The 26,455-nt window shown below is 53.7% G+C and overlaps 1 protein-coding gene across 4 annotated transcripts; it reads right to left on the reverse strand.

The window, feature by feature from the left end:
• Positions 1-80: 80 nt before the first annotated feature.
• On the reverse strand, positions 81-25,818 carry Rapgef3 (Rap guanine nucleotide exchange factor 3). Of its 4 annotated transcripts, none has more exons than XM_041642581.1 (28): positions 25,279-25,818; positions 24,631-24,843; positions 18,759-18,812; positions 18,564-18,670; positions 18,250-18,371; positions 17,899-18,067; positions 17,246-17,330; positions 15,979-16,039; positions 15,817-15,893; positions 15,497-15,643; positions 15,065-15,177; positions 14,709-14,797; positions 14,348-14,454; positions 14,014-14,160; positions 13,850-13,932; positions 13,245-13,284; positions 10,770-10,854; positions 10,311-10,457; positions 7,724-7,821; positions 7,251-7,376; positions 6,990-7,171; positions 6,634-6,724; positions 6,472-6,522; positions 5,529-5,616; positions 5,071-5,135; positions 3,893-3,947; positions 3,739-3,810; positions 81-2,505 (listed from the first exon to the last, which is right to left on the reverse strand). In XM_041642581.1, exons 1-28 carry the CDS (start codon positions 25,282-25,284, stop codon positions 2,387-2,389), a joined length of 2,799 nt encoding a protein of 932 aa, XP_041498515.1. In that variant the 5' UTR covers positions 25,285-25,818; the 3' UTR covers positions 81-2,386. The 4 variants fall into 4 exon arrangements, with proteins under 4 accessions (XP_041498515.1, XP_041498514.1, XP_041498518.1 ...); XM_041642580.1 differs by having other exon boundaries at positions 14,333-14,454; XM_041642584.1 differs by lacking the exon at positions 25,279-25,818 and adding an exon at positions 25,017-25,142 and having other exon boundaries at positions 14,333-14,454.
• Positions 25,819-26,455: the final 637 nt, after the last annotated feature.

Consider the following 26,455-nt stretch of genomic DNA (forward strand, 5'->3'; position numbering starts at 1 on the left):
TCACAGGTTTGTGCCAATCTTCCTGTGATGGGCAATAAGGCTTGAAGGATGAGGAGGGCTGGCTCCAACCCCTCTGCCCTCTCACCAGGCACTGTGCACAGCTAGAGAAGCATAACCTCCCCTGGTGAAGTACAAGCCTGGCCTGGCCCATGGCTGTAGCCCTTACAGGGAACCATATGGGAGACAGGGAAGGCCACAGGCATGCGCAATGACCACTCATGCTGTTTTCCCTCACAAGAAACACAGACACAGAGACACACACACCTCTGTTCTACCTCTTTAGGTAACAAGTTTTTTTGAAGGCCCCCTCCCTGTTCAGTCTCTCTTAAGCAGCCTGTGATCTTCCCCTCCTATTTTGGCCTCAGGTGCCTCCACCACCCACGGATACACACAGTCTGGGAAGCCAGGGAGCAGGAGCAGCTTCCCACCCTCTGCCTGAACATCAGGAGACGGCCACCAGGAGCCTGGACTCTTCCTCAGTCCCCTGTGCCCTAGGCGGTGACCTGGCTCATACATCCACTCCCAAGTCTGTGTCCCCTGTGTGTCCAGGGCATTATTCTCCTGTCAGAATCTTTCCCAGCAGGGTCAAAGAGGTCCAGACTGAGGTAGATTGGCTGGAAGCTGCAGCTTGTCTCAGTTGGAAGGCCCATATGGAGCCCAGGATGTTGGAGCCCAGAAGGTAAGTATGACCAGGGAGAAGAAATAAAAGCAGGTGAAGGAGGCTGGGTTGGTTTCACCCTGCAGTCTGTGGAGATGGCAAAGGGCTGAGACTGACTGGCACGGTCTCCACCGAAGACACTGACAATGGGCTTAGGAGACAAGAAAGCTTCAGGGACTCCTGACTCACGGAGGCTTGGGCTCCGATCACGATTGCTCAGCTCAGGATGCTGCCCTCAGATTCTCCCTTCCTGCCCATGGGCAACAGAACTGGTTTGGTCATCCCAGCAGTTGGTTCTAACCCGAGAGCTGTCTTGGATTCCACTCCCGGAGATGCGGCTTGTCCCCCAGGTCACAGACACAGAACTGTGACAGTCACTCTGGAGGAGGCGAGACCTTCTGCCTTGTCACTGGTGACTCTATCATGCCCACCTTACAGCTGGGCAAATGAAGGCAAAGAATGCACTGGTGTGCTCAGGCTCATTAGACCTGGGGGTGATGTCCCTGCGCTGTCTGTCTCCCTGCCAACAGCTTGGACCTCTCCTGGGATCAGCTGACATAGCCTCTGTGGCCTCCGGCTGTGAAGAGTCTGGCAGAGTGTGGAGACCAGGGGGAGGCGGAGTATGTCAAGTCTGAGCTGGCTGCTACACCACAGGAGGAGCACCGGGCTGCCCTAGCTGCCTCCGGCCCTTCTTCTGTAAGCACACCTCCTCCAGATGCCTGAGAGTCCTGGCTGCCCTGGAGTTTACTCAGGGTCATGGTGGAGGCTGTGGGGTTTCTTTCAGGTTGGCCTAGCGCTTCCAGGCTCCCAACAAAGAGAGCAGAGAGGGCAGCATCGTAGAATGGAGTTTCCAGGCATGAAACTTTGCCTAGACAGGTGCGGTTATGTTTTCACGTCTTCTGCCTATGTCTCTTCCCTCACCCCTGTGCTCAGCACACACAGCACCCAACAGGATCAAGGGCAGATGAGGGAGCAGAGCCGGGAAGAAGGAGGTAGAGGATGCTAGCTGCATCTGGACTTTTATAGTCTTTTTTGGCAGAGAGCTGATGATCCCCAGAGTGCCCAGGACAGCACCGTAGCCCATTTGGGTAACAGTTGGCTTTCCTGGAGCCCAGCCTGAGGTGGTGGGGCTGCTTTCTGTACCCAGGGAACAAATTCCTCCTCCACCGGCTTTCCCTGTCATATGCCCAGGCCACAGAACACACATTATCTTTGTTAATTTATGGGAACAAGGCTGCTCCACAGGGACCACCACTCTAGGCCACAGCCCTGCCTACACCCAGCCGTTTTTCTCAGTGGAGAGAAAAGCCAAACTCCCCCACCCAGAGCACACGCGCGCTGCAGATGTGAGCTCTCTGACCCCCGTGAAACACAAGCGCGGGGCCTGGCGACCACGGGGCGGCACAGCTGTATGTACAGATGGCATAAAAAGCCTGGTGGGAGAGCTCTCTATTGTACCTTGGAGTCCTTGCACCTCCCAGCCCCCCTGCCCACTCCAGGGCCTTCATGTCCCCTTTTCCTTGGCCTTATGGCCAGCTCAGTTCCACATCAAAGATCTCCTTAGCTGACAGTCCTCACAGGGGCCAGCTGCCTCTAGACTGCCCACTCCAGGGCCTTCAGTCCGCTCCACGGAGAGCCCTGCCCAGCTGTGGCTGGCCTCTGGACCTCTCGGGGCCCCACAGGCTCTGGCTTTCTCTGAGAGAAGTGCCTGCTCCGTCCAGTCCCTCCTCATGGCTCCAGCTCCCGGGAGAGGCGGGACAGTTCCCGCTGGTTGTCAATGACCTTCAGTTGCTGGACGTAAGCCCAGGTGCTGGCTGGACTCCGGGTGCTCAGGGACTGCTCAGAGCCTGGGGGAAAGGAGAGCCATCAGGGGGGCACCATCGCCACCTTGCCAAACCCACTGCTGCCCTCTCCAGGGAGCAGCCTCAGCTCTGGGGCTTCCATTCCCAACCCTGCATCCTCTTAACACTAGTCCCCACCACCACCATTGGATTCCAAGGACATGGTACCCGTTCTCTAGTTCAAAGGGAACTAAAACAGGTTGAATGTGATGGTACATGTTTATAATCCCGAGCCTCAGAAGCTGAGGCAGGAGGATGGACAGTTCCAGGCCCTGTTTCAAAAAGATAAGAAAAAAAATGGCCACGAATAGTGGTGTGTGCCTTTACTCCAGAACTAGGAGGTAGAGGCAAGCGGATCTTTATGAGTTTGAAGCCAACCTGGGCTACATAGCAAGTTCTAGGCCAGCAAAGGCTTTGGCTCAAAAAGGTCAAGAAAACAAAAACAAACCAACCAAAGGTTGGATGGCTAGCTCAAGGTATGAACTGTTTGTCTTGCAAGCATGAAGACCTGAGTCCAAACCTCAGAACCGGCAAGAGTCTTTGATCCCCATGCTGGTGAGGTAGAAGGAAGCAGATCTCTGCGGCCAGTTAGCCAGCCGAGACTACTTGGTAAATCCCAGGTCAGTGAGAGAGCTTGTCTCACAAAAAGGAGAGGGTGGGTACCTGAGGAACAACCCCCAAGGCTCTGACTACTGCATACGTCTGTACACATATACATGTGCATATGTTCACACATACATAAATAGAATAAAACCTGAACAAAGTTTACTGTAATATTATGAAGCATGTGGGTGTGAGATAAAGCTATTTAAAAAAACAAAAGCACAGGTTATGGCACAAACTTGGAATCCTAGCCTGGGCTACAGGATAAGACTGTCTCAAATATCTATCGATCGATCAACAAACAAAATACAAAATACAAGACAGAGAGAGTAATTCCAAATTCACCAGAGTGGCAGCTGTGGGGGGAGAGGGAGTAGACAGTGGAGAACCAAGCTGTCATCTGTGTTCTACCTGGACTCAATTTATTATCAGCAGAAGCATCTGTGAACACGGGATGGGCATCGTGATACGAACCGTATGCTATAACTATTCTTTAACCACATACAACGCATATCAGATAAATACACAGGCCGGAGGTAGCACCTGTCCCATACAGTGCCAATGGACTGTACAAAAGCACCCGGCTCCATCCCTGGCTATGCCAACTACTGCCTGTACCCCTGCCCCATCACTTACATGTGGAAATCCTTGATGCCTGGCTGTCCTCGTGGATGTGGGAAACTCGGCTTCTGAGTGGTGACAGAGGCACTAGGTAGGGTGGAAGGGGCGAGTCAGGGAGAGAGCCATGCTGAGCCTGAGCCTCCCTGGGCACCGAGGGACCACTTCTTACCCGTGCTGTGGCTCCGGCAGTGGTGGAGCATCCGCATGGCTCTGGCCATCATTCGCTGTGGGTGACACAAAGACATGAGATCTGCCTGTGAGCCCAGAGCGTGGCCTGCATATGGGAAGCTGGGAGTCAAGTCCCCTTTAAACCACGTTCCTAGGGACAAGGGGTCTATAAAAGACAGGGTGAAGGCTGCTTCAACCCAGCATACCAGATGCTCAAAAGCAACAAGGCAGCAGCTGGAAGACAGGGAAGTAGCTGGTGATTAGGGAAGGCTAAGAGATAAGGGTTAGAAGGGACTCTCACTGAAGAGTGATGTTTAGGGCTGTCATCCCAGTAGTTCCAATAGGAAGGCAAGCCCTCCCTCCCATGTGCAGTAGAATAAGGGAGGAGTGATTTAATAATGAATATTCTCTCATCTAAGAAAAACAGCCTACAATTCACAATCCCAGAGAACCTAGACAATAATGAGGACCCTAAGAAAGACATACATGGATCTAAACTACATGGGAATGTAGAAAAAGACAAGATCTCCTGAGTACATTAGCAGCATGGGGACCATGGGAGAGGGTAGAAGGGAAGGGGAGCAGAGAAATATGTATAGCTCAATAAAATCAATTTTAAAAAGTTAAAAAATAAATATTCTGTTCTAATTTATTTTTTTGAGACAGGAGTTTCTCTGTGTAACAATCTTGGCTGTCCTGGAACTCTCTTGGTAGACCAAGCTGGTCTTGAACTCATGGAGATCTGCCTGCCTCTGCCTTCCAAATGCTGGGATTAAAGGTGTGCACCACCACCGCCTGGCAAAGATTTATTATGTATACAGTGTTCTGTCTGCATGCATGCCTACACACCAAAAGAAGGCACCAAATCACATTCTAGATGTTTGTGAGCCACCATGTGGTTGCTGAGAATTGAACTCAGGACCTTTGGAAGAGCAGCCAGTGCTCTTAACCGCTGAGCTATCTCTCTGGCTCCTTTAATTTTTCTTGAAACAAGGTCTCTCAATAGCCCAGGCTATTCTTAAACAGAATCCTCCTGCCTCAGCCTCTTATGTACTCGGATCACTTGCAAGCACACCAGGGTTCAGACTCTATCAGCTGACCCCTAACCCGACCCTTCTTGGGCAGCTGTCATACTGCCAACCTGTACCGGAAGTGGAAGCCCATTTTCTTCGCACTCACCATCTTCTCAAAGTTGATGAGGTTCTCTACGAGCGTGTGGTTTCCCTCATGGATGAAGGTCATGTCTGCAAAGGGATTTATTTTTTTGAGACAGGATTTCTCTGTGTAACAATCTTGGCTGTCCTGGAACTCTCTTGGTAGATCAGGCTGGTCTTGAACTCATGGAGATCTGCCTGCCTCTGCCTCCCAAATGCTGGAGGTTCCCCCAGGAAAGGTGAGGGGCCAACCACAGGGATCACAGGGATCACAGGGCCTGTCCCACCCACATCCTTGGCCTCCAGCAATCTCCACGTCATCCCAATGCACTGACATCTCTTGGGATTTCAACCACAGCTCTCGGTACAGCCCTGCTATGCTCCTGTCCTACCTCCTAACTAGCTTGGTGCTCCCTGTATACCAGCCCCTCAGCTGTCAGAATGTTTCCGGGATGGAAGCAGAGAAGAGAGCACAGGTCCTACCTTTGAGTAGCAGGGGCATGAAGGGGATGACAGGAGGGGAGAGCTTGGTGAGTGCCAACCGATACACTCGGTGGTTCCACGATGGGTCCTGTGAGGAGAAAAAGCTTCCCTGAGGGAGTCCTGCACACGAGGGCCTACCACAGACCCATCCTCTCCTAGGTCCCAGGCCACATAGCAGAGGCTCCAAGCCAGCTTCCCCTTCCTACAGGGTCTCGCTGAGGCAGGGTCTGTGGTAGGACAAAGGGGGACAAGGACTGGCTTCCTAAGTTCCCAATGCTCCCAGGGAATCTTCACGGTGATTAGTCGGAGGCCTGGAGGTTTCTGGGAAACCTCTCCCAGCCTCTCTGTCTCTCTGGTGGCTGTACTCTTTGGAACCCCTTGCATTCCGTGAGGTGACCAGTTTTGTAGAGGACTCATAAGACTAAAAACACCTTGGCGCTCTTCTCTCTAGACTCTAGAAAACCTTCAAAGGTTCTAGGAAGCTCAGCTGAGGTCATTCCTCACTTTCGCCTTAAAGGATCGGCCCACAAGCCCTTCTAGGGTCCTGAAGGGGACAGCGACCCTCCTACCTGACATACAGTGGGTCTCCTGCTCACAGCCTCAATGAACAGAAGACCACAGTCCTGTCTTTGCCGTCATGCTTGGCCATCAGCCTGAACCCTCGGACTGAGGAGCTAGTCTGGCATCCTCTGACCCTCTCCCCCATCCCACACCTGAATCTTAGACCCAGGACATCCCTGGGCCTGCCGTGGTCTCATATCCAGGGCAAATATCCCTTACGTGAATACCAAGGGGTACAGTATACCACAAGGCCCCCCATCACTATGCCACACACCCTCCGCCAGCTTCCACAACCACAGGCCAGAGGGATCCAGGCCCTCGGTGGGCACTAAAAGCTGTGGAAGGCCAAGAGTCAGTGTTCAGAGATGGCCCCAGCACTTACCAGAAGCCTCTCCAGGGCAGAGTACAGCTTCCGTACTTTATGGGGGAGACGCTGTAAAGGTAAGACAGATGAGGGGCCATGACTGGGAAGAGAGAGCCACCCTAGACATCCCCCAGGAGGGCAGAGGCCTAGCCTTGGCATCGGATCCTCCTGGGCACCTACCTCCCAGGTGTGGGCCAGGCGGCTAATGGCAGAGTTGCTGAGGCCAAACATGACCGCAAAGAAAGAGTTGAGATTCTTCTGCTCCTTGAGGCTGTGAGCACAAGACCCAGGCACCCTCAGAGGAAGCAGCCATGTCCCCAGCGCTGCCTTGGCAGGGTGGGTGGCTTAGGAAGCAAAGGCTCTTGGGGACCCGGGAACAAAGAGAAGGCAGATTGGGCAACACAGTGGGCAGGGAAGGGGGTTAAGAAAGGGCGGCCACAGGGCTGGCAACACAGGGCCACTGTTTCCACACATCCCATTATCCCTCTCTACCCCATCATCTGTCCACACAGCACACTGTCCCAACAGGCACTCACTGGGCCGCCAGCTTGATGAACTTCCGGAGCAGCTGAGCCCGGGGCCCAGGAACCGAGCAGAGACAGAGCTCGGTGGCCACCCAATACTGCAGCTCATTGAAGCGCCGCATGAAGCGCTCCAGGTTTGCGGTGGTGACATCCCGCAGGTGCTGGGGCCCCAGCACGTAATGGATCAGCTCCACCTGGATGGGGCAGAGGCCTGGTCAGCGTGCTAGGCCTGGCGTCCTGGCCACGCCCCCTCCTGGTCTCCACCCCCTGCACCTGGTGTATCCTGTTGAAGAGGCTCCAGTCAAGCTCTGTCAGCTGGCCTGCCAGGTCCTTGGCGCTCACTAGGTCCAGCATCTCAGAAGAACCCAGAGTGGGCCCCAGCTGCTCCGGGTGTGGGGTCTGCCGGGGAAAGAGTGCTCAGATACGGGGAGGACCTGGGACAAAGGCTCTACCTGTGGTCAGAGGGGCAGTGGACAGACAGGGCACTTGAAGTGGAGGGGCTTGTTGGGTCTGAAAAATGGGCTCTCCTAAGGGGTCACTGTACTGACGACTCCCTCATGCTGGAGTTAGGGTAGCCCCTCTTCTCCTCCGACTCTCCACAGATGGTGAGGCCTTCCTTCTCTCTTCCCCGCGATGACACAGGAGCAGGCAGAGCCGAACACCCCCTCTCTCCTCTGTGGCCCTCCCCCCAGAACCCACCCGGCCTCCCACAGCTCCCCAGGCTCTGGCAACCTGCCCATCCCTACCAGCTCATGAACTTCCTGTGGGTCCACAACAAAGAGCCGCTCGTTGAGCCCCAGGGATGTGGCCACACCGCGGGCATCTGGCTGCAGGCCAACGACATCTGCCAAGGCAAGAGGCAGTGTTGAGGGGAGGCGGTTGGGAGGAAAGCCAGGGGCCAGCTGGAGGCCCCTGCCTATCTGAGAGTTTTCTTCTGGCAGTGGCTGAGACTCCAGACTTACAGGTAGGCGCACAGGCCTACCCCTTGACACTGCCTGCAGCACCAGAGACTGGTCAGTCTTAGGGGAGACTTCAACTTTCCTGACCCTCAGCTTCTTCTTTCCTTAATCAAAGATGGTAGGACTCACTCCAGCTACGTCCTAGGTCACTTTTTTTTTTAAATATTTTTATTTTATTTGCATTGATGTTTTTGCCTGCATGTATGTCTGTGTAAGGGTGTCAGATCTTGGAGTTAGAGACAGTTGTTAGTGTGGGTGCTGGGAATCGAACCTGGGTCCTCTGTAGAGCAGTTAGTGCTCTTAGCCACTGAGCCATCTCTCCAGCCCCCCGGGTCACTTTTAGAAGCATGGCTACTGCAAGAAAATGATGTGTATAAAAAGGCCCTCTGACAGTTAGGAAACGCCCTAGACACCTCTTGTTGCTTTCATTGACTGTGCTGGACAAGGTGTTGAGTCTTCGAGTGTCCAGGCCCTTGGCCAGTGGCTCCCAAAGTCTGGCATACAAGACTACACATGTGTCCAGAGAAGAAGCAGCTCCTTGATTTAATTAATCCATTTTCTCACCTGTTCTGTATTTCTAGTTTGTGTGTAGTTTTATAATCACATGTCGATGATGTGATTTTTATATGTAACTTATAAGCAAATGTACACTTAGGGAGATTTGTAACAGAGCATTGGTTACAGGATAGGTGTTCATCAGTGATCTGAAAATGACGGCCACACAGTAGGGTCTCAATAAACTAGACTTTGGCCAGCGGTAATTCACCAGGTAACCACGAGGGGGCAGTGCTTCCTAGAGTGGAGCACACAGGTGTGCTACAGTGTTGCTGACTCTGGGAAAGGGCTTTTATCCTCACCTTGCCATAGTTCCCTGAGGACCCCAGTTCCTGACTGTTGGGCTCTGGCCATCAGGCCCAGGCTACACTTTTCAAGGATAACAGTGGCTTTTTAACATACCAAATTCTCCAAAAGCAGGTCCTGATAACCTGGATGACCGTCTAGGGAGAGATGCGCTAGGTTCTGGGTGACATGCCTTGTGGGTTATCTGTAGTCCAACAGCTATCGCTGTGGCTCATAACATTGCAGGGATAATGCCCACTGGACAGGCAAGAAATGGAGCCACAGAGAGGCCAGGGTCCCCCAGTTGGTTAGGGGTTAAATTAGAATTCTCACATAGCTCTGGGAGTCCAGTCCGTTGTCACCATCCGGCTGATCGGTTGTAGTTTCTGTAGTAATCCGAGCACCTAACACATTGTGGCTACATCGCTGGGCCTCAGGAATGTTTGTTGTGGGGGCTGAAGAGGAGGCTCAGTGGTTAAACACACTGGGTTACTCTTCCAAAGGACCTGGGTTCGATTCCCAGCACCCACTTGGTGTCTCACAACTGTCTGGACCTCCTTCTTCAGGAGATCCAACCCCCTCTTCTTACTTTTATGGGACTCAAACATATGTATGGTGGTGCACAGACCATACATTTAGGCAAAACACCCATACTCATAAAATAAAAATTATAAAAAAGAAACTAATTTTTAAAGTGTTTGCTCTGCTAGTTGGTTTGTCAATTGACACAAGCTAGGTTCATCTTGGAAGAGGGAACCTCATTTGGGAAAAGGCCTGTGTCAGAGTGGCCAGCAGCAAGTCTGTGGGGGCATTTTCTTGATTAATGATTGATCTGGGAGGACCCAGCCTGCTGTGGGCAGTGCTACCCTGGGCAGGTGGTTCTGGGCGGTGTAAAAAAGGCTGAGCAAGCCAGGGGGAGCAAGCCAGTGAGCAGCACTCCTCCGTGGCTTCTGCTTTAGTTCCTGCCTTGAGTCTCTTCATCTCCCTTCACAATGGGCTGTAAAATGAAGCGTGTGTTTGCCTCCCCACATTTATTTTGATCATGCTCTTCATTGAAAAAAAAAAAACAGAAAGCAAACCAGGAAATCTGCTGAATGGCTTAATGAATGGGGACTATATAAACCAAAGACTAGCCACATGCTCGCTAATGCTACTAGCTCGGGGAATATGCCGGATTCTCTGAACTCTGGTTTCCATGGTTTAAAAAAAGGGGATAAAATTTCCCCTTGAGAGACGGTGATTAGGAATAAATGAGTGTCTGAGAGTGACACATATCAGACACCATTCTAAACACATTCCTCATTCAAGCCTCACAGGTGCTCTGAGGGGCACAGCATCTCATTGTCTGTGCTTTACAGGTGGTGAGCTCAAACAGAGAGTTCACACTCCCTGTGCAGGGAGTCACAGCCAGAGGAGATGTGGGAATCTTACCACAAGTGCAGGGCATGAATATAACGATCTGAATTCAAGGGCGTCAGTGTGGATCTGAGGGTGCCCTCCCAGGGTGGAGAGTTGATCCAGAGACACAACTTACCGCCTGCGGAATTGACCTTGACCAGAACCTGCCCCTTGGTCCAGTGGTCCTCATGAGCCAGAGCCGCCATCACCTCTCTCACGGAGGCCGTCACAGGCAGCTGCAGAGTCAGCACCGAGTGGTCGGGTCTGCAGATGTCGTAGGGGACTGGAGAAGAGGAAGGGCTGAGATGGGTCAGCAGGTGCCTGGTCTCCCGACCCCATGAGAAGCAAGGCCATAGATCAGTAGCAGGACTCCCATAGTCCAGAAAAGAGAATTTAAGGAGAAGTCCACCAGGCCGGTGGGAGGGCCCAGCGGGGAGCCCCAGGCCTAGGGAAGTAGCAGAGGTCCCCACCTGCCTGGCAGCTATAGCAAAGGCCCTGGGGAAGACCACACTTCTCGCCACCCCTCACGCTGGGCAAGGGAGGCAGAGACAGCAATGCTGACATCAGTCCACGCCTGGCTTGCTCAGTCACCCACCTTTGTCCCCAACTCGAATGGCGCCACCAATGCTGCTTGGGAGGGGTTCCTCCTGGCCAGGGAGCCAAACAGGTGCATTCCTGGCCTGAGACAGAAAAAAGGACAAGGCTCCAGCATTCAGAAATGTGCAGAGAGAGACAGGGAGGGCCTTTGTCACCACCTGCAGCGACCCCAAAGCGTCCTAAGGCCCAGGGGCTCTGCAGGTCAGTCATCTGAATCCAAGCTGAGGGAGGGCAGGGAGCCAGCCAGGAGGAAACACAGAGGTCAAATGCAGGCCAGTCATCCGTGGGGCGGGACAGGGGAGGGGGACGGTTCAGCCACCTCCACAAACAGGGCCAGAGCTGTTCTGGGATAAAAATGCCTGGACCCAGTTTCTTCTCTCCTTTCCCCGCTTAGCATCTGCTACAAAGTGGGGCATTGTTCTGGGCACTGAAATAGTAACAGTAGCCCTTGGAGAAAAGTATTTTTAATCCTCATTTTATGGATGTGATAAATGAGACTCAGAGAAGTTAAGTAATATGTCAAAGGTCACACAGCAACTGTTACGGGGCTAGAAACTTGCTATGCTCCCTCTATGCCCGTGTCCTCTAGGAGCTGCCCTGACAGAGTGGGCTGCCAAGACCAGATACCCTTTCTGATGGGCCGGCCTATGGTGAGTTCATCTGGCCTTGATACTCTCTCCAAATCCGGTACTTCCTCTCTGCCTCTAAATGGAGCTGGTCCCCTGCTCCCCGTCCCTTCCTAGACAGCTTCCTTGAGTCCCCACAGCGAGTGCCACAGACAATGTTCAAATGCTACCACCTGTGGGTTCACCAGGGCTCTGGCCTTAAAGTTATATTCCCTTTCCTGACTCATTGCCCCAAACTTCTTGCACCCAGGGTTCCCACATCCTGCCTTCACTACTTTCTGCAATTTTGGGTTCAGGCTGCTCCCTGCTCCCCAGACCTTGTCACTTCCTTCTGGGTTCTTCATTTAAATGAGTCCCCAGTGCCCTCTCCCCCACCCAGTATTTATTTAATGTATGTGAGTGCTCCATCTGCATGCATGCCTGCACACCAAAAGAGGGCATCAGATCTCACTACAGATAGCTGAGCTGTTGTGGTTGCTGGGAATTGAACTCTGGACCTCTGGAAGAGCAGTCAGAGCTCTTAATCACTGAGCCATCTCTCCAGCTCCCTGGATGATCTCTTAACTACTACAATAGTTCACTAAACTCCCCCCAGCCCTCAGGTCCAGCCACTCACTTCCTCTAACCGCCCTGAGCAGAGAGAGGTACACTGAGCCAGGGATAGAAGTCATCACTGTCTCCTCCAACCTCTCAACGGTTCACAGCTGGGACCGTGGGAGGAGACAATCTGGCCGCTGCCCACCATCCTGGCCTCCTCACTACCTCCAGTGCTGCCCTGGGGCCCTATCTGTCCTCAGCTTAGCCCCCGAGACACTTCTCTAAGCCCTCATGGTAAGTCAATAAGTCGGCTTTCTCCTCTTGCCTTCTCAGGCTCCATTGACTTCACACATTCACAGCTCTGGCCCACAAGTGACTGTGAACCCACGGCCACACCAATCAGCATCCAGCGTAGAGTCTGACATGCTGGCTGACTGACATTGATTCCCGGGTGTCAGTCACATGCCGTATGTAAAACAAGTAGAGATCCTGACAGGATGTGACAGACAGGAACATACCACACACCAGGAGTTCTGCAGTGTGGGAGGAACCTGGTCTCAGATGGGCAGCCAGGAGACTAGTAAAGGGTTGGATGAGGGGACCCCTGGGTATAAGGAGTTTGAGGTAACAGTCAAGTCTGCAGGTAAGAATACTTGGAAGGAACCAGAGAGGACACACAGGGATGCTCCAGATGGGGAATGGAAAGACTTCTAGGGAACTCATGTTCTGACTCTGTTCAGAACAAAGAACAAAGAGCAAGAAAGCAAAGGAGCAACCAAAGAAAGGTTCATGTAAAGGCTAAACGCTAAGGTCCTGAGGTGGGGCCAGCTTTGACGAGAGCAGACAGGAGCCAGGGAGAGCCTCCGACTAATGGGGCTGGCTGAAGCCAAGGTACTGACTTTGTTCTTCTCCAATGCATCCCACCTTCTCCCCAGTCCTTTCTCCCACTAGTCTTCAACCAGATCTTAGCACCAGCCACAACTTCACATCTGGGAGTGGGCTGGCCACCTGGACCCCCAGAACGGGCCATCATACTATCTAAGTTCCTGTAATACCATCCACCAGAAACCCTTGTGTCCCAGGAGTGAACGCAGTCACCCATCTCATCTCCCAGCTACAAATGCAGGCATGAACCATCTCCCAAAGGAATAAAAGCCCCTTAGGGAAGGGATGAAAGTGTCCCCTCAAGCTTGTAGCTCTCGAACAGGACCTCCCCTGATGCACCCATCACAGGTCAAGGACCCTCTGGACATGGAGGCAGGAGGGGCAGAGGACCAGGCAGAGGGAAAAACAAGAGGCAGGGCAGGCACCTTGATCTGAGGAGATGCATTCCCACAGCCATTTTCCAACCTGCAGAGAGGAGTGAGAGAGGAGGTGAGAGGGCCCCTAAGAACCCCTCAGGCAGGGCGCCTCTCAGGGTCAGTGGCCACAGTGCTCTGGGTCCCATCTCACCCTCCCCAGAAGCTCATAGGGATGCAGAGGGGAGGGTACACAGGGCAGGGGGCAAGATGCACTTAAGACCTGGACTGGCTTTTGTGATTTCCAGGAGAGAGGGGGAGGCAGGAGGGAGACACAGGCTCCAGGAATCTGAATGAGCTCTTGCCCTTGAACCCCAGTTGCCCCCATACATGTCTGGGGAAGCAAGGTAAATAAATGCAAAGGAGTTGATGGGCAGGATGGGTGAAAATCGGTGCCATTGTCCATACAACTGGTCAAATGGAAGATATGAACATGTGGTGCATTCAACGTATAGATGAGCCTATGAACGACTGTAGTGTGTGTGGGAATGGAATGGGGCTGACAAGAACACCTGACATAAGCCAGGTGGCCTAGACTGAAGGCCTGGATGGACCAGTGCCAGCTGCTCAGCCTGTGCTGCACAAAGAGGGCAGACGAACGTCAGTCAGAGGGTCACCTGTGATGCCGCCTCCTCTCTGGCCACTGCTCCCTCAGCAAGTTGCTAAGTCGGGCATCCCTGCTCACCAGGTCTGAGAGTTTCTGTGAAAGGCTGAACGTTAGCTCCTGGGGTGACTGCGTATCACGGGCATCCCAGCCAGCCTAGCTGCACTCCCCAGGTACCTGGAGGAAGCTGGTGGCCACGGGGTCTGAGTGGAGCATGGGGCCATACAGGGCCACCCACCGGCTGACTAGCCGCAGAATCTGCTGCCTTTTGTTGCAGACATAGGTGCTTCGTTCCTGTTCGCTGCCTCCAGCAGGCTCTGCCGGCTCCACATGGAAGGTGGGCACCAGTCAAGGGAACCACACTGTGCCACTAAGGCCACCCACCACCCCTGAGCAGAGGAAGGGCAGGGCCAGACTGGGACAGGTATGTTCAGGGCATCGGGGAGGGGTTACAACAGTCACTTGGATGGGGATTCCTTCCCTCACTGCCACACACCATTCCATCCCCTACCCACATCGCCCTGGGGCTGGAAGGGTATTGATGCAAGAGGGCAGTGAAGAGCTGGGTGCTGGGCATGAAGACACTGTGGGTCAGCAGGAAGTCACTGAGGAAGGTCTCTGTTGGGCAGGGTTAGGGATGGGAAGGAACTTCAGAAGCCAAGTCATAGCACAGCTATACGAGCAGTGGGAGCACACATCCCCAAGTACGGCACAAGCAAGGGAATCAATGCCCAGCCCCTATTACAGTGTTCTCCACCCAGACCAGGAGCACTTCCTGCCAACTGCCTACATGGACCCATCCAGCCCCTGATGAGGTCAGGCCACAGTGACCTCCTGATGACTCAGAGAAAAGTAGTGTCTTATGACTCTACCTGTTGGGTCATGAGCACTGGAATCTGGTCGCATAGCTTCCAACAGGAGTTCTAGGATCTTCTCTGGGGTGCCAGACATTACTGTATACCTAGAGGAAAAGTAGTCTGACTATGGCACGTGCCCTTCCGCCATCACTCCGTCCGCATAGACATCATACACTGATCCCATCCTGCCTCCCGATTGGCCAGCCCTATTCCATCTTGGAGAGGGGGCATTGAAACATCCCCCCAGTCCTTCAGTGCCTCCTACCCCCAGAACACAGCATAAGAAAGAGGCAAAAGGCTGAAGGTGGGGGAGGTGTGTAAGTGGGGAACAGTGGGGAGCGGTGTAGGGAGAGATGCGGTGGGCTTGTTACCGATTCCTGCCTGGGGTTGGGGGGCGGGAAGGGCCGGTGCCCTGAGAGCTCCTCTCCAGAACCAGCACCACTTTGCCATGCTCTTCCAGCCTCATGGTTTTCGCTTCCACATCCTGGAGAAGGAGCCACACAGGTGTCCAATGCCCTAGGCTCCTTTTCCGATCTCCTGTATCACCTCCCTTCCAAACCCCGAGCCTGCAGGCTCCTGAGGCCCCTCAGTTCTTCTCAAGACTCCTCTTTATCAGACTTCCCAACCTCAACCCCTCCACAGACCCAAATCCCAGCCTCTGCCACCCACCAGTCCCTGGTCTCTCACACCAAACTGAGGGTGTCCACTCCCAGCCGGATCCCAAGTCTGCTTACAAGCTCTCACGGACATCAGTGACCCTGGGCCGCACCACACCATGTCCTCACCCCCCACCCCCATGGCACCTTGATGATGCGGTTGAAGTCCTGCTTGTCCACACGCAGAAAGTGACAGTTATTTTCCCGAAGGATAATGGTGGCTGCCCGAGGTGCGTCGTTCACCAGAGCCAGCTGTCCAAAGTCATCTCCCTCGTGCAATGTGGTCACCAGCCCCTGAAGCCAGGACTCAGTCACAGCCCACCCTAGCACCAGCCCCTGTTGGGATAGACTCAGACACATCTGTGGGATCAGCAGCCTTGGGACTATCAAAAGGAGTGTCCGTGAGGACATGAAGCAAAGAGCATTGACACTCCAGGGGACTGTGCTGGGCTAGAGGGAGAACTTACCTTGCCGTGGGTCACCACATTGACAGATCCCTTCCAGATGATGTACCACGAGGTGCCCTTGTCCCCCTGGCTAAACACTGACAGAAGCACAGATCACATCAGTCCTCTTCTGTCACCCACCACTGCCCCATGGCCCCTGACCCTGTGGCCAACCCGACTTACACACAGTCCCTGCCTTGCTGTGTGGTTCAAAGAGCAGAACAGCAGCTAATTCCCGCTTCACCTAGGGGTGGGAGAAGGAAGATCAACAGTGTCAACCCAGAGAGAAGAGAGTCAGGCTGAGAGAGAGGGCAAGTCCAAAGACAAGGCTGCTTATCTTTGGGATGTTCCAGAGACAACGTAAAGAGAAAAAAATGGCCAAAGAAGTGGGGAAAGATTCAGACTGAAGGCTAACAGTAAGAAATTTGGTAGGGGGCTGGAGAGATGGCTCAGTGGTTAAGAGCATTGCCTGCTCTTCCAAAGGTTCTGAGTTCAATTCCCAGCAACCACATGGTGGCTCACAACCATCTGTAATGAGGTCTGGTGCCCTCTTCTGGCCTGCAGACATACACGCAGACAGAAAGAATATTGTATACATAATAAATAAATATTAAAAAAGAAAAGAAAAGAAATTTGGTAGAGAGACTGGAGAGATGGCTCAATGGCTAAGGGCACTGGATGCTCTTCCAGAGGATCTGTGTTTGATTCCCAGCATCCAGATGGCAGCTCACAGCCATCTGTAACCAGCCAGTTCCAGGGGATCCAGTGCTCTTTTCTAGACTCCATAGGCACCAGGCATGCATGGTTTATACAGACATACATGTGAGCAAAATATCCATACACATAAAATAATAAAATAATTTTAAAATTGTAATAAAAAGGAGGGAGAAAAAAAGAAGCCAAAGTGTGTGGTGCATGCCTGTTACCCACGCACTCTGAGTTGGAAGCCAGGCTGATCTACAAAACGAGTTCCAGGACAGCCAGAGCTGTTACACAGAGAAACTCTGACTCAAAAAACAAACAAACAAAACAAAAACAAAAGGTAGGGGAAATTTAAAAAAATGAAAAAAAAGAAGCCAGGCAGTGGTGGTGCACACCTTTAATCCCAGCACTTAGGAGGCAGAGGCAGGCGGATCTCTGTGAGTTTGAGGCCAGCCTGGTCTACAGAGCGAGTTCCAGGGCAGGCTCCAAAGCTACAGAGAAACCCTGTCTCGAAAAAACCAAAACCAACCAACCAAACAAATAAAATTAGAGAGAGAGAGGAGAGAGAGAGAGAGAGAGAGAGAGAGAAGAAATCTTCAAGCCATAGGCTTGAAAAGGTGGAAACTGTTACACACACACACACACACACACACACACACACACACGCCCCATCCAGCAGTAGGCGTAGGAGCCCGGGGGCTCCCAGAGGAAGAGGTCTAGCTAAGGGCAAGCCCGTGTGTGTACTGACGGAGTTGGAGAGGTGGGCCACTGCCTTGATGTGCAGTAGCTCTTCGAAGATGAGGTCCAGCTCTTCATCTGTCCGCTGACCTGGGCTGGAGGAGCAGAGGAAGTCCTGAGAACTGGGGCCACAGCCAGAGAAGAGCTACCCCACCTGCCTGCTGGGGCCCGGGACCTGGAGCCAGATGGCAACTCCGCAACTATCAGTCAATCCACTGTTATCAATAACAGGCTTTGTGGGTGAGGCCCAGGTCCCGGGCACTGTGCTAGCACCTTTCACGCACTATTTCATTCCATGCTCAAACTATGATGTGGGCACTGCTATCCTCACTTGACAGAAGAGGAAGTTGGCTGAAGAGGCCCAAGGTCACCCGGTGAGTAGCTGGTTGGGCTAGAGGTTGAACCCTGACTCAGTCAAAACTCCACACCCTCTGTCAGTAGGGAGGGGGTCTTTAGACCCTCTGGCCCAACACCCACAGGAATAGAAGGAGAAACAGCCTAGGATGTGGGGGCTGAAGTCACATGGCAAGTCCAATGAGAGCTGAGTTCAGGCTTCTACTCCTGCCCAGGTTCTCTCTCCCAGGTGAAAGTGAGCGCCTTTGGGGTATAACTGAAGGCCACATGAAAGTGGGGTGGGGACAGAGGGCAGGGCTTTTTACTCACGGCTTCCGGAGGGCCACGGTGAGTAAGGCATCAGGCCCTCGCTGCGAGAGCAGAGCCATTGCCTCAACAAGCTCCTCTTCCATGTCATGAGTTCCCGCGGGTTCTGGCTCTGGTCCAGGGAACCTATAGAATTGGGCATCTCGGTCCTGGAAGGTCCAGTCATGTTTCACTGGGAAGCCAAGACCCAGGAAAGGCAGAGAAGAGAAAATGAGGCCAGGTATTGGACTTCATACGAAAACCCTCACCATGCCTTATAGCCCCTCCAGACCAGAGCTCCCAACAGAGTCCAGTCCTCAGGTCAGCCCTCCCTACCCCCACCCAGTCCTAGTGCCCAATCTGAGCTCAGCTCACCATGGTAAAGGGCACCCTCATCCAGCAACACCTGGCAGACACCCACAGCTTGGCTCCGTGAATGGACGCCAAGCCCCAGAGACAAGATCACATCCACCAGCTCCCGGCCGGAGCAGCATTGCCTGTGGGAAATGGAAGAAGGCCAGACAATCAAAGTGGGAGTGAGCAGGATCTCTATCCAAAGTCACCATCCGGGCCCAAGCCCAGTTCTTCCCCTACAAAGCGGGGCTGAGCCCCGATGCCTGGAGGAGAGCAGGGATGGAAACTGCCAGGGTAACCATCAAGGGCAGGCAGGAGCCACACTTGCTGCTCACCGGTATAGTCGGAGATGGTATTTTCTGTCTCGGATGAGGGTAGGGTAGGTGGCCAGGAGATGACGGTGGAGGAGCTTCCCTGCCTTGAGCACGCGCTCGGTGGTGGCCTGGGATGAAGTGGGGGTGGTGGCAAACTTAGGCCTGAACCCCGCAGCCTGCTGCCCCCTCCCAGTTCTGCTTTCCTCTGCTCAGTACCTGCTCCAGGCTCACACTGAAGTCCAGGGACTCCTCACTGTTGGTGAGCGGTGTCTGAGGGCAGCAGGGAGAATTTGCAGATCAGAGAGAGGGAAGTGGGACCCGTTCCTGCCTTTCTCCCTTCTTCCCTTGCCTGAGTCTCGGCCTCAATGCATCCAAGAGCCTTTAGCCATAAATACGCAGGTGCTGCTTGCCCAGTGTGCCTGTTCCCCATGCTGCTGCCCCTCTCAGACGACGGTTTTATCCCACACTGGTGTGCTGCGGGTGATAGCCCCTAAAACCACCTCCGCTGCTCACCCAGGGTCCACCCATGCTCAGGCTACCATGCAAACAGGCCCTGTGTGTGGTTGTGGGAGTGACGCTGAAGGAAGTTGGAACACATGATACAAGATTCATGAAAGGCCAGGGCACGAACATCTTGGGAGGCCTGGGAACACCAGCTCCCAGCTGGGACTATAGGCTTGACCCCCAGCTCAGCTCCGTGCCCGAACACAGGGCACTCTGGAGGGCTGTGGCTCACTTAATGAACACATAAACCCTGGAGCCAGACTCTGCACTGATGGTGCGATCCTGAACAACAGCTCTATATACGAAATCTCTAAAGAGCAAGTCGCAGAAACCCACGAGCTTTCGGCAGGCCCCGTCGGTCGGCACAGATTCCTTGTTTAACCATTGCTGTGCCTATGGCTGTGCTTTTATGGTAGCTCCCATTATGCAGTGAGGCGCAGGTGGGGCTGTGGCTGGAAGGCTTGTTTCTTTCTAGGAGATACTGTAGGCCACAGCCCTCTAAGGGAGGGTAAAGCCTTGGCAACCCATAAGACTGACTTACCATAGAAACACAGGTTAACAAGGGTCTTGGTAGCTTTGTTGCCACCAGGGACTCCTGTACCCTGGCATATCACCACAAAGACCCCTCACAACCCTCTTTTCCAACCACCTGAAAACGGAGAGTTTATGAACAGCTCTGTGCCCTGCTGTCTGTGAGACCTCAAAGGCACCCCTTTCAGCCCACAAAGCACGTCTACCTCCCTGATAGCACTGCATCCTAGGTGTGGTAGGCAGAGTAGGGAATTATGGGTCAACAAGTCTTGAGGTGAATTCGAGTACCCCACATAAGGCAGCCATGCGCGCACAGGACTGCTAGCCAGTCACGGGTAGGCTGGAGCTCCCGCCCAAATGGTTTCCTTACCAGTCCCATTCCAGCCATCTTACCTGCCAGAACCCAAGGACCTGGAAAAGCACTGGCTAGGGAGCTAGAATCCAAGTCCTCTCCTGGAGACTAGCAGGTCTCAGGCACAGACATATTGTTACTATACCCAGGCAAAGGCCTGGAGGTCTGGCATGGGTGCCTAGCCCAGCATGGAGCGGAAGTCACTAGGTGTCCCAAGGGTAGCCCTGCCCGGGTCATGGGGGCCCAGACCAGTGCCAGACACACAGCCCTAGAGATTTAAGGACAGGAAATGCGGAGGAGGAGCCAGGAAGGGAGGAAGGGCAGGAATGCTATCCAGCCAGGCCCTGTGTTGGAACAAACAGTGCCCGAGTGCTAATGACTTCTTGTTATTCATGTCAAAATGCCCAAGTCACCCTAGTTCCTGCCCCAGCTCCCTTTGGTACCTACAGTCCAGGCTCTAGCGTGAGCTCTGTTACTGTTGGTAGATTTATTTGTGTGTGTTTGTGTGTGTGTGTGCATGTGTGTGTTGTGTATGTGTATGCACGTGCTTATAGAAGGTAGAAGAGGGTATTAGAGTCCCTGGAACTAACTGGAGTTACAGGTCATTGTGAGACACTTGACAGGGTTACTCGGGATCAAACTCAGGGTCTCTGCATGATCAGCAGATGCTCTTATCCACAGAGCCATCTCTTCAGTCTCCGGTGGTGGTTGTATCTCTTCAGTCTCTGGTTGTTGTTGCTGTTGCTGCTGTTTTGAGGCAAGGTCGCTTGCAGCCCAGGCTAAAGTCACTAAGTAGCTGCAGATAACCTTGAACTTCTGATCTCCTCGCCTCACTTCCTCAGTGCTAGGATATCAAGAATTGCCACTTTATAGGCTCGAGCATGCTAAGCCCGCACTCTACCCACTAAGCTCCATCCCTTAGCCAACCCTTCCTGGAATTATCCTGACCTAGAGGCCACATGACCAAGCTGGTCACTTCCTGCCCTACCCCAAGGGACGGGCATGGGAGTCTGAGGGCAGTAGCCTGAGAGTGCAACCCTAAGGCATGTGATCTTACTAAAAAAGCACCAGAGCCCGCAGAGCCTACGGTCCCACAGTTGCTCAGAAAGGGGTGATTCAGGTGTCGTCTCCATGTGAAGCAGGTGTTTGCATTCTATTTCACAGCCAGAAAAAGATTGCATAACCCACGCTAACAGGTGGCAAATAGCATTCACACCAGAGCCTGTCTGAGTCCACAGCCCCCGCATAGATAGCCCCACCGTAATCTCTCGTGAGTTCAACCCCTGGACTTCCTCCGGGCAGGTCACAGCCACAGAAACGGCAGAGGCATTCTGCCGTCAGGAGCAAGGGACACTCTTGTTAACATAGCCCTTCTGTGCCCCTTCAATGCTCTTGTGAATGCGGACCTTGGGGACTTGGGAGAGAACTATGAATGAGCAGTAGTGGGCACCTGTGTGGCCACTGGAGCCAGATGCCTGAGCTCAAATGCTGCTTTCTGCATGGCAGCCAGGGTGCATGTGACCTTATGCTGACTTAAGTTCTCTGTGGACCAACTTCTTGTCCGTGAAGGAGAAACCTATCCCAGGGAGTTATTATTGTATTATTAAAAAAGGCTAATAATCTCAAGGCCGTGGAATGGTCCCTGCCTTGCAGCCACTGCTCAGCAAGAGTTAATGCAGTAAGCCAGCACTCTACTTCTTCTGTGTACTTTCCTACTAACGTGGGATTCCCCGCTGCATGCTGTGAATATGTTTTATCACCATTGGTTAATAAAGAAGCTACTTTGGGCCTGTGGCAGGGAAGACTAGAGCAAGGGGAGAGGGAACTAAACTGAATACTGAGAGAAAGAAGGCGGAGTCAGAGAGATGTCACATAGCCACCGAAAGAGGCAGATACCAGACAGAACTTTACCTGGTAAGCCACAACCTTGTGGTGCTACACAAAGTAATAGAAATGGCTTCATTTAAGATGTAAGAGTTAGCTAAAAGTATGCATAAGCTATTGGTCAAGCAGTGTTGTAATTAATATAGTTTCTGCATAATTATTTCGGGTCTGGGTGGCTGGGAAGCAAACAAGCAGCCTCTGCCAACATCCTACTGCCTTGACATACGGGCTATAGCTGGCCCTGGTCTTGATCTCATGACCCTTGAGTATCATTTTGAGGTTCTCAATTGGAAAATAATGACTGGCGTGGGTCATCAGACCCTCAGCCCTTGCCTAATAATGCTTCTCAGCTGAGAGCAGGAGGGATTTGAGGTGGCAGAGGGGTGCTGGCACTAGTCTGATGGCCAGCCCCGCCCTCCATCTCCATCACTAAGAATCAGAGCTTGGCTGGAAGGACAGTCAGGGAACCAGACAGCGTGGAAATCCACCAGACCAGTTCCTTTGGACATGTCTAAAGTCCTAGGCCAGGCTGTGCACAGGGCAGGGACAGAGAGCGGGTCAGAGCTACTCTGTAGGTGGCTCTTGGGTACAAAGCCCAGTTCAGCCACTGGGCAGCTGTGCAGCCCTTCTCCTGCTGCTTGACCTCTCTGTGCCTCCCTTTTCACATCCGTAGGACGAAACCATTAGCACTGACCCCACTAGGCTGTTGTGAGCATATTGAATGCAACAATAATGAACTGTTAAAGGGCATGGGGCATACGTATTGTGATCTTACACTATATTTGGATGGATTTGTTTTGGGAACAGAGACACTTACCCCCAAACTGTCATATGAATGGAAGAAACATTCCAGTTTTGCTTGAGTCTGTGGGGCCCACCCATGGTCACCCCGATCTTTCTCCTGTTCCCACATATAGTACAAGACCTCATCTCCCCCTCGTATTTTTCAAAAGTGCCCTTTACCCCCTGGCTGTACTGACTTAGCCATAGTTGGTAAGTCCTCTCTGCGTTAACCGTGGTCTGGTCTCCAATGAACTCTTCTTCAGGCTAACCCACTTTCCCCCGGGCTTTTTGAAGAGGTGGGTGTAGCGTGAACAACCCAGCCCTGTCTCTTGGGCTCTGGGCTCACCTTCTTTTCTCCCTACGTGCACACACCCTGCTGGGACTTGTTCCCCCACAGGAACACTTCATGAGTCAAAGCAGCCTTAAGAGCGTCAAGAGGTGCCGCCGCGAAGACAGCCAAGGAGCTCCCACACACACGCGGTAGACTGGACCTACCTCACTGCACCCCTCAAGGGCAAGCATGGTAGAGAGCTGGGGGACAACATTCTCTAGTCCTAAACACTTTAGTCACCAGCCCTCTCCCACTTCTCCCGTGAATGGCAGAGTTGGGCCTGCTTCTGAACCTTTGACACCGTTTACAGTCCAGCAACCCTTATTTTTACGTTTCCAGCCTCCTGTGCAAGCTGGTCCTTCCTTTCTGAGGTCTTAGGGGAGCTAGGAGACTGACCGTCGACTTCCTTCACCCTCTCCCTGACTTTGGATCCCAAGAGAGTCCCCAGTGACCTCATTGTCCTGGTAACTGACCTTTTCCTACCTCCTACCTAGCTTCTCCAAGCTGGGAAGGGGACAGGAAATGCAAGAGTAATTATAGCCTGAAGGGGAAGGCCGGAGGGAGGTTCCAGAGGCTAGATCCCAGCAGGAACTACCGCCCTGCCGTGACCGAGCCTGAGCAGGGACGTGGGGTAGAACCAGTGCTCCTCCCACCCTTTTAGAAAAATCCAGGGAGAGAAGGGCAAGTCGGGACTGGACTCCAGTGCAGGGGGTCTTCTCCTCTAGACACACCTGGGGCTATCTCAACCCAGCCCCCTTTATTAGAAATGACAGTGGTGTTTGGATAAGGTAGGGAAAGGGGGCAGTGGTGATGATTTTACTCAAAGGGACTTGTTGGTGAGAAATTACCCTTTCCAAGTTTGTTGCCCACTCCTGCTTTCTCTCCACCCTCTACTCTACCCCTTGCCCCAACAAACACAAACACACACACACACATACACCACCCTCCACTCAGTACCCTCTGCCCCTACACACACACACACACACACACACACACACACACGCCACCCTCCACTCAGTACTTTTGCCCCTACACACACACACATGCCACCCTCCACTCAGTACCTTCTGCCCCTACACACACACACACACACACACACACACACACACGTATACACCGCTTACAGACAGGACTGTTAAGCCTGGTGGTTGGGAAGAGAGAAAAGTATCCTGGGGACTGGCTTCTCTACCGTGTCCCCCCTCCAGCCCCCATCCTTCCCACTCCCTTCCTTCAGCAGACATTCTCCACTCCGAAACCTCTTCAGTCCCTTGTGGCCAGGTGCCAAGCTTTAGCTACACAAATGCCTCACCCCAGGAGCAAAAACAGAATCAGCCCGGTTCAATTGTTCACCAAAGGAGACCGTTGCCACAGTGATGTGTCCAGAACAGTAACCAAGCTAATTTCACCCCCACTTGACCTGGCCCTACATCTCCCACTGCCACACAGAAAGAAATCACAACACATAAGTCCATGCCTGGTACAAGAAGGTGATGGATAAAGGATAAAGCCCTAACGGAGGGGGGGGGCAGATCAGCACACCACATACACAGGCTCTGATTATGTGGTCTGCCACACATACCAACTCCAAGCTGCCCTGCCAAATGTTTTACTCCGCACCCCTAGAGCAAGCTGCCTGGCCCACCAGCACTGAAGTCCAGACTCTTCCAGCCCTGGTCCAGACTGGGTAGATGGAGGGTACTCACCCAGCGAAGTCCCTGGATGCAGCTGGGCCGCCTGTGTTCGAACACCAGCTGGTAAGAGCAGCACCGGGGACGGTGCATTCTTTTCAGCACCATATTGAGCAGCGTGCCCTCTGGAACCACGTCAGGGAGACTTCCCACCTGCGGTGCCCCCACAGCTGGACTCTCCACCACAGCTGGGCCCACCTGCCAGTGGTTCTCACCTGGCCAGCTGACCTGTGATGTAAGGAAAAAAGTGGACAGCCATCGGCTGGAGAAGCTGGATCTCCACACTACACCACGTTTAGCGTGCTCTGCACTTGGACTGGTCAGGCGGAGGTGCAGCAAGCCTGCCAGGAGCCGGGGGAGGGACAGGAAGACCTGCCCCGGGTCCTGCTGGCTTGGCGCACCTAGGGGTCTCCAGCTGGCTCACAAAGATGGGGCCCTTCTCAGTCCTCCCTGGAATTGTGCCTCGCCTCACTGCCCATGTCCTGCAGGCATGTCCACCTCTCCCGGCTTGAGGCTGTACACACACTAGATCCCCAGAAGCAGCTTAGCCTCAAACTCTCCTCCCCACCACCTTCTCCCACCCAAACTCCCCACGTGTCGGCTTCCTCTCCCGCCCTTTTCAGCAGCTTTCTTTGGCCCTGACCCGGGCTCCACCTTACCCACCTTCATGTTTCTTCTCCAGCTCACACAGCGGTGCACGCTCTAGCAAGAGGCTGGAGGATCCCTGGAGCGCAGCGCTCCAGGGCAGCTCCAACCTGGAATGCTGGAGGGGTGTGGGTGCGAGCGACACCCGGGCGGCAGCGAAGGGCCAGTTCCCAGCAGGACAGGTTGTCTGGAGGAGCAAGATGCAGGGCTAGGCAAAGGGGCTCGATCTGGGTGAGTAGAGGTCTGAGAGGAGTGGGGAACCCCACCCCTCCCCAAAGACTAAGAACTCTGAGCCTTCTCCTCGGTTCCAGATGTAAGCGCCAGCTGGCACAGGGCGCTCAAGCGAAGCTGCAGCTGGCACTGATCCGGGCGGGAGCTGTCACACCCCCTGCGCTGCCCGCCCCTTCCCCTCCCCTGGACAGGCCGAGGGGGCGGGGAAGAGGCACAGGCTTGACGGTAGGGGTGCTCATAGGGGAAGGGGCCGGACCCACAGTCGATGGAGTCCCTACCCGGGACTACGTCAGTGGGTTCAGGCTCCGGACCCGAAGCCCCAGCGGGTAGGAAGTGCCTTAGGGTGAATGCCCCAGTCTCAGCCCGGGCGCCGGGTTAGGGGCAGTAAAGGCTGCACCCGCCGCCACGTGGCCAGGAGGAGAAATGCAAACAAGGAAACTAGGGAAGGGGGAGAGAGTGAGTCATGGCCGCCCCACCCGAGAGGGAAATCCGGGCTGGGGCTGCTTCCTGACCAGGGGCATCCGGCCTCCCGTTTGGGTTCAGGGTCTCCAGCAATCTTCTTGTGGGGGAATCCCGCTGTCTGGCTTCCCACATTTGCCCTCCCAATCGCGCGGGTTGGGAAGTTAAGGCTGGAGGGGAGGGACCATATTCCAGACGGAGAGAGGGACGAGCAGATGCATAGATTGTGCCAGGGTTTAGATTTATGGTAGAGTTTCAAAGACAGGCTGGACTTTAAAGGGTCACGCCTCTCACTCCCTCCCCTCCCCCCGGGCTCCCCTATGCCGGGCTAGGTAAAAGCCGAGGCCCCACATCTGTCTGGGCCTCATTTCTAGTGCCACACAGATGGCGGGCACTTCGTCTCACTCATGCCTGCTTCCGAGTGGACAGAGACTGTGACCTGAGACGGCGATTTCCGTGGCGCCCGATAATTGCTCAGGACATTAATGAGGGTTTAGAAGGCACA

This window comes from Microtus oregoni, unplaced genomic scaffold (assembly GCF_018167655.1).
Source record: "Microtus oregoni isolate MIOR12 unplaced genomic scaffold, Mior012 000077F_ref0000221, whole genome shotgun sequence".
NCBI lineage: Eukaryota > Metazoa > Chordata > Mammalia > Rodentia > Cricetidae > Microtus > Microtus oregoni.